A 7847-nucleotide genomic window follows, 5' to 3' on the forward strand; every position below is an offset into this window, starting at 1 on the left:
CGGCGGCTACCACAAGTTCAGCTCGGGATAACCGCTCTTAGCTTGTTTTTTTCACCCAGAGCTGGACTCTTGATAACCGCCAAGGAGGTTAAAGTACATCTGTGAGCAAACAAATTAAGTAAAAGATGGATATCTCAAGTAGCGGCTTCCCCATCCTCCTCGACCCCACAATCCAGTACTCTGATCCTCTGGACATATTCAACAAGACCTTGTCAGATATGTTCTCGTGGCCACCATGTAGGCATTCTGCGCATGTGCAATTATGGTCCAAGCCTGTGCAGTATCTCAATACCACTTGTGCACAGCTTTTTCCTCTGTGTGCGAGTGAGGCCCAGTGCACACCGGGCGGATCCGCCGGCCAAATTCCCCTGAAAATCCGCATGGCTAACGTATGTCTATGGGCTAGTGCACACCCGGCAGTTTGAGGTTTTTAGCAAGCCGCAAACGTGCCTCTTGCTGCACGTTTGCGGTTTGCTTAAAACCTCAAACCGCCGGTGTGCACCAGCCCATAGAGATACATTAGCCACGCGGATGCGGCCGGCGGATCGCATACAAAATCCGCTCTGTGTGCACCCGGCAAAGATCGGCTCTCTGCTCCCAAAACCGCTAGTGTTTTGACAATCTGCTAGCGGTTTTGGTGTGCACTGGGCCTGACTTTGTGTTAACTGCGTGGTGTGTACTGTACTGACACCACCAAGAGGGTTCTGGAGAGCAATGGTGCGGTCAAAGAGGACCTGGGCAGCTTTTGTACAATCCAGAGGCTTCCCTCAACTGAGGTTAATGTGTGCCCGAGGTGATATGAGATAAACATGTATAGTGCATAACAAATTAATAACCAAGCTGTTTTAATTGGTTTATTTTGCTCCCCGAAATAAACAATTTCTAGGCATGGAAGTGACAGCTTCTCTTTTGTCGGTACCTTGTTGGGAATATAGTAAACATCTCTGATAAGCTAGCTATAGCCATAAACCTTTTCCTGACCGAATACAACTGAGGGCAGGGTAGAGATAGAAAAAGGTCAAAAGTTCATGTATTTTAACTCTGGGACTCTTAATAGACTGCCATTGTGCAGACAATAAAACATTCAATCTACTTTATAAATATTTAAAGTGAACCCGATACGAGTAAATTAAAGAATGGATACTTACATGGGGCTTTCTCCAGCCCAATGAACTGTTGCCCACCCTCACCGTCATCCCTGGTGTCTGTTTCTCTGTAATACCCCCTGTTAGTATGGCTTCAGTCACACCACTCTGCGCACGCGCTGCCTAACTGTGCAGGCGCAGAACGCTCCCAGCAATCGGGGCATGTGCACAGTGGTGCGACTTAAGCTCTATTACCGTGGGCTATTACAGAAGAGCGGAGCCACCAGGGAGGGCGGTGAGGGAGACAACAGAGTTCTTGGAGCTGGAGGAAGCCCCAAGTAAATATCGATACTTTACACCATCTCAGGTTCACTTTAAATGTCAAATATAACCATGGGCTATATAAAAGTCATTTTTAGGAGTTTGTGGTCAGATCCTATTATCTCATCAGTTTTCCTCCTCTGGTTCACTTCCATCACTTGAGTACCAGTCCAGCCCCTTAAGGACCAGAGACTGCTGGGACAAAAACGGGGCTCACAGACATCACGCCGCATGGACCTGTCACTTTGCAGCTTACGCTGCTCTCCCGTCACTGAAGGCGTACTGATGAAATTGGGCGCAGGATACAGCCGATATGTGGCTTATCCTGCTCAAGTAATTCCTATTCCCCTTCCAGATCCATGTGGATGGTGGGGAATGATGTAATTTAGCTGCCAGCTTATTGCTGATGGCCGAATTAGTGTTTTAAAAGTAACTTCATCTCGGTCTTCTGACAGCACCGAAGTTACTTACTGTGCGCCGCTGTTGCGGTCATTCCTATTACAGCCTATGGTGGTGCCCAAATCTCCCGCACTGTTATTGCAGCGCTCGCACTGAAGCCCATTTCCTCTGCCGTCACTATAACAGCAGAACTCCGTGAGACAGTCAGAAGACAATTTCATTGGCTCCTGACCCTGTGATCGCTGTGAGCAAATGTGATTGGGGATAACATGTCCCAAACAGGGTGTAGATATTAATTAGCCCAATCTGGGAGCTGTTTTAAGTGTGAAGCACAACTGTAAGCAAATTACAAAAGTTTGCTGCACTGAACTTGCTGCCTATATCAGTATGCAAGATTTTGTTTTTGTTTTTATCCACAAAATATTAGTCTTACTATTGCTGAGCTTAATTTATTTTCTTTCAGGGTGCTCCTTTCTCAACCTACGGTGGCAAAATGACGCCTTGTCAACAGCAATTGCCAGAGATGCCAGGCGGGCCAATATTTAATATGCTGCACTCAGACGAAGCTGCTTGGAACCCTTTATATAAAGTAACTAGTACACCAGAATGCACAGATTCTCATAAGGTACTGCTCCGGAAATTGAGCGGATCTGTTTACTGACCCATGTTTTGATTATTACTTTGGTGAGAACAGTTAACTCTGCTGCTCTCCATCACTAGGAGGATATCTTGGACAAAAACATTGTAGACATAATGTCATCCAGAGCCGGGACAAGGTCCTCCAGCACCCAAGGCTGAGACACCAAAGTGCGCCCCTCCATCCCTCCCACCCCAGCCGTCACACACTGATTGCTATTAGACTTAGGGCCACAGGGCCCACAACCTCCCCAACACCTTAATATCTAGTTATCTGGCTTGCAGTCACTGCTATGTATCCCCTTTTCCTATTTCTTTCTGCTTCATACACAATTAGGAATGACAGCTGAATGAATTGTGCGCCCCTCCTACACTGCGCCCTGAGGTTGGAGCCTCTCCAGCCTATGCCTCGGCCCGGCCCTGATGTCATCTTATGTAACGAGCATAAATTAACTGGTAAATTTGAGTTTTTAGATGCACAAAATAGGTCCCATCGGTTACAAATCTTTTTGTCTTAGTTTTGTGATCTAAAAGTGGACTCAAATGTGTTTACCTGCCCTTGTTTGCAAGTAAAGAGGATGTTTATAGCCTAAACACACTGCTCAAACAAAGGGAATACTAAAGTAAGACATCCTAGATATGAATGAAATATTTGTATTAAATATTTTGTTCTTTACATAGTTGAATGTGCTGACTACGAAATTGCAGAAAATTATCAATGGAAAACAAATTTATCAACCCATGGAGGTCTGGATTTGGAGTCGCACTCAAAATTAAAGTGGAAAAAAACGCTACAGGCTGATCCAACTTTTATGTAATATCCTTAAAGGACAACTGAAGTGAGAAAACTATGGAGGCTGCCATGTTTATTTCTTTTTAAACAATACCAGTTGCCTGGCAGTGCTGCTGGTCTGTTTGGTTGCAGAAGTGTCTGAATTATACCAGAAACAAGCATGCAGCTAATCTTGTCAGATCTGACAATGTCAGAAACACCTGATCTGTTGCATGCTTGTTCAGGGTCTATGGCTGAAAGTATTAGAGGCAGAGGATCAGCAGGGCTGCCAGGCAACTGGTATTGCTTAAAGAGAGTCTGAAGCGAGAATAAATCTCGCTTCAGACCTCATAGATAGCGTGCCCCTGCTAAACCGCCGCTATCCCGCGGCTTAACGGGGGTCCCTGATCCCCCAAATCCCCTCGTTTCAGCGGGGGAGCGCTTCCTGGTTGGGGCAGGGCTAACCACCGCAGCCCTGCCCCACGCGCGTCTGTCAGCGCGTATCTCCGCCTCTCCCCCGCCCCTCTCAGTCTTCCTTCACTGAGAGGGGCGGCGATGCGCCGCTGATAGACGCGACTGGAGGCAGGGCTGCAGCCGTTAGCCCTGCCTCCAGGAGCGACCAAGTGTCGCAGTGGGTGGTTTGGGGGTGAAGGGACCCCCGTTTAGCGGTGCTATTGCAGCGGTTTAGCAGGGGCACACGTGCCCCTGCTAACTATGAGCTCTGAAGCGAGATTTATTCTCGCTTCAGAGTCTCTTTAAAAGGAAATCAACATGGCAACCTCCATATTCCTCTCTCTTCAGTTGTCCTTTAAAACAAGACAAAATGAGTCTCAGTAGTGTGTGTGGCCTCCACGTGCCTGTGTGACCTCCCTACAATGCCTGGCCATGCTCCTGATGAGGTTGTGGATGGTCTCCTGAGGGATCTCCTCTCAGACCTGGACTAAAGCATCCACCAACTCCTGGACAGTCTGTGGCGCAACATTGGTGGATAGATGTCCCAGATGGGCTCAAATGGATTCAGGTTTGGGGAACAAGACGTGCCAGTCCATATCATCAATGCCTTTGTCTTGCAGGAACTGCTGACACACTTCAGCTACACAAGGTCTAAAATTTCTTGTTTTGGAAGGAACCCAGGGCCAACCGCACCAGCATTTGGTCTCACAAGGGGTCTGAGGATCTCATTTCGGGTTCTTAATGGCGGTTGGGCTGCCTCTGACGAGCACATGGAGGGCTGTGCGGCCCCCCAAACAAATGCCACCCCACACCATTACTGATCCACTGCCAAACAGGTCATACTGGAGGATGTTGCAGGCAGCAGAACGTTCTCCACGGCATCTCCAGACTCTTTCACGTGCTCAGTGTGAACCTGCTTTCATCTGGGAAGAGCACAAGGTGCCAGTGGTGAATTTGCTTATCTTGATGTTCTATGGCAAACGCCAAATGTCCTGCACGGTGTTGGGCTGTAAGCGCAACCTCCACCTGTGTACGTCGGACCCTCAAACCACCCTCATGAAGTCTGTTTCTGAACATTTGAGCAGAAACATGCACTTTGTGGCTCGCTTGAGGTCATTTTGCAGGGCTCTGGCAGTGCTCTTCCTGTTCCTCCTTGCAAAGACACGGTACCGCTACGGTCCTGCTTGTTGTTGCTCTCCTACGGCCTTTTCCGTGTCTCCTGGTGTACTGGCCTGTCTCCAGGTTAGCCATGCTCTGAACACTGTGCTGACACAGCAAACCTTACCATCCTGGATAAGGTGCACTACCTGAGCCACTTGTGTGGGTTGAAGACTGTTTCATACTACCACTAGATTGAAAGCACAGCCAGCATTCAAAATTGACCAAAACATCAGGCAGAAAGCAAAGCTACTACATGGTCTGTGGTCACCACCTGCAGAAGCACTCCTTTTTAGGTGATGTCTTGCTAATTGCCTATAATTTCCACCTGTTGTCTATTCCATTTGCACAACAGCATGTGAAATTGTCAATCTGTGCTGTTACCTAAGCAGACAGTTTGATTTCACACAAGTGTGATTTACTTACCGTTACGTTGTGCTGTTTGTTCCATTTTTTTCTTTTGAGCAGTGTACATAAATCCTAAGGGGAAAAAAGTCATATTACTCTAGTTTTCCTCCATGTCTCATCCCCCAAGATCCCTTTCTCTGCAGGTGCCAATGCCGCAGATCGGTTGGACTGACATTATGTGCTTGCACTTATTTGACCCTCGTGTTTGCGTACCCTACTCTTCCTTTGTCCCCCACTCAACACATCTACCCCTGCCATTCATGCTCAGAGTGTAGTCTATAGTGCCCCCAGCCCAGGTAGCCTTGGAGCATGCTGCATGCTCGGAGTAGCCAGCATTTAGGTGGCAGTGTCATTTGGTTACTATGTAGCAACGGTGTTAGGTGAAGTAAGGGGCATTAATGTTAAGTCTAGGTGGGGGTAGATTATTGTAACATGCAGATATGAGGGAGGATTGGATGAGATAAGTGGGTAGTAGAATATTGGCAGTATTCAAAAATTCCTGCAAAAGCCCTTGTCTGTTTTCTTACTTTATCGTTTACTCCTTTTAGGTCTGGCCTAGAACGTGGACCCCTCATATTGGAACACCACATCTAAAATATGTGAATTAAACTGGAGCATTCAGTCCTGGAGATGACTTCTAATCTACTCAGTGGAGTCCACAGATTATATATAATATATATATACTTTTTTTTTTTTTTTGGTTACTCCAATTTGAAACAAATAAAGTTTTCTGTTTTCCGAGTACTTTGTTTTGTGTTCTAAGTAACTTTTATGTGTACGGTATTTAAAATCTTAGAATTTGTTTAAATTGAATGCCCCACACATAGTTTTGAGTAGGAACTCTATTTCAGCTAGAAAAAAACGTTCTGCCTGGAGTTCACCAAGCAAATTGTTTACCTTAGAGAACCGGAGCCAAAGCTCTGCTTCAGAAACAAATCCTTGCCTAAGGAGAAGGGAATCCTGTGGATCCCAATGATGCTTCTCTCTGCGTCCTGCGCCACTTGCCAGAACCCTCCTGATAAAGGCTTTTATTTTTTATAAAGGCATTCCCTGAAAAGGATTTATACAAAGAAACTGGTCAGCCTCCCTGCTCGCTGCATACTTTGACAGTTAAACTGTGCTAGGTTTCAAAATCTCTTTATTTCGCATAGACCGCAACAGTGAACAATAATTAAACATAGAATATACATAGAGTTAGGGCCTGTACACACTGCTGCGCTTGCGCTGCGTTTTTAAAAACGCATGCGTTTTTAAAATCGCAAGGTCTTTTGAAAAAGAATGAAAACCGTGATGACTTGTACATACTGGTGCGATGCGTTTTTATAAAAACGCAATCACAGTGCCTGCTGCGCTTTTTTAAGCGCAGCGCATGAAAAACGCATTAAACGCATGCGCTTGCGTTTTTGCCTGCGTTTTTCAGAAGTCAGTATCCCAGAAGACTCTGCAATCTCCTGATTCCTGTTGAAATGTAAACTAGAAAAAAAACAAAGGATTCTTTAGCCAATCAGCAATTACAAGAAAAACGCAAACGCACAAAAAACGCAGGCAAAAGCGCATGCGTTTTTGAAACTACATGCACTTTAAAAACGCATGCGCTTGCGATTTTGCTTGCGTTTTTCAGTGTGTACAGGCCCTTAAAGAGAAACTCCAACCTAGAATTGAACTTTATCCCAATCAGTAGCTTATACCCCCTTTTACATGAGAAATATGATGCTTTTCACAAACAGACCATCAGGGGGCGCTGTATGGCTGATTTTGTGCTGAAACCCCTCCCCCAAGAAGCTCTGAGTACCGCGGTACTCTGGGCAAACTGCCACAATGTAACAATGTTCACAGACAGGAATTGGCTGTTTACAGCTGTCTCTAACAGCCAAAACAGCTAGGAGCAGCTACATAACCTGCCCACAGTAAAAATGTCACCATGCAATACATGTCAGAATGTAAATCAGGGAGAGGAAAGATTTTACAATGAGCAAACACTGACTAAATCATTTATACATAATTATTGTAAAAATGAAGCACTTTTTTTACTACATTATTTTCACTGGAGTTCCTCTAAGAGAAAACACACAAATGCAGTATAAACTGTATAAACCATTAACACGCTACTTAGCACGCGAAGCGGCTGTTTCTGCACGCAAACTTACACGCGCATTAACGTGCGAAGAGGCAGTTTGCATGTGATAAGCGGCTTTTTACTGGCGCGCTAACACTTGGCACTATTTTGTGAATCAAGCCCTTATGCTGGGAATAGACTGTTCATTTTGAACCGTGTAATCGAGCGCTGATGGCAGCGCTGATAATTTCCGACCTGTCCGATACCCACGCGGACGATTCCCCGCTCGATACGGCATGCAGGACAATGGTCAGAAACGAAGAGAAGATAAAGAACTGCCCACGGGGATGCGGCGGGAGTCGATCCGGCGGCTAATTGAGCCGCCGAATCGCTCAGTGTATTCCCAGCATTAGACTGTTAATCGCAGGGTTATCAAACTTTGCACAGTTGGTCACTGGGTGACTGGGATTAATATTCCGGAAAATGGGTGGAGCCTACAACAGCCAATCAAAATTCACCTGGTGATTTTCAAGGGGAATATTTAAATTGCTGCCATTCT

The 7847-nt window shown here is 45.9% G+C and overlaps 1 protein-coding gene across 2 annotated transcripts in view; it reads left to right on the forward strand.

Moving 5' to 3' along the window:
- LOC137564349 (ankyrin repeat and KH domain-containing protein 1-like) overlaps positions 1–5973 on the forward strand; it is a 156317-nt gene extending 150344 nt beyond the window's left edge. For both annotated transcript variants that reach the window (XM_068278123.1, XM_068278124.1), the window contains exons 33-34: positions 2269–2430; positions 5781–5973. In XM_068278123.1, coding sequence (XP_068134224.1) covers positions 2269–2430; positions 5781–5840 — 222 coding nt within the window. In that variant the 3' untranslated portion in view covers positions 5841–5973. The remainder of the gene's footprint in view (positions 1–2268; positions 2431–5780) is intronic.
- Positions 5974–7847: the final 1874 nt, after the last annotated feature.

Source organism: Hyperolius riggenbachi, chromosome 3, assembly GCF_040937935.1.
Source record: "Hyperolius riggenbachi isolate aHypRig1 chromosome 3, aHypRig1.pri, whole genome shotgun sequence".
Taxonomy (NCBI): Eukaryota; Metazoa; Chordata; class Amphibia; order Anura; family Hyperoliidae; genus Hyperolius; species Hyperolius riggenbachi.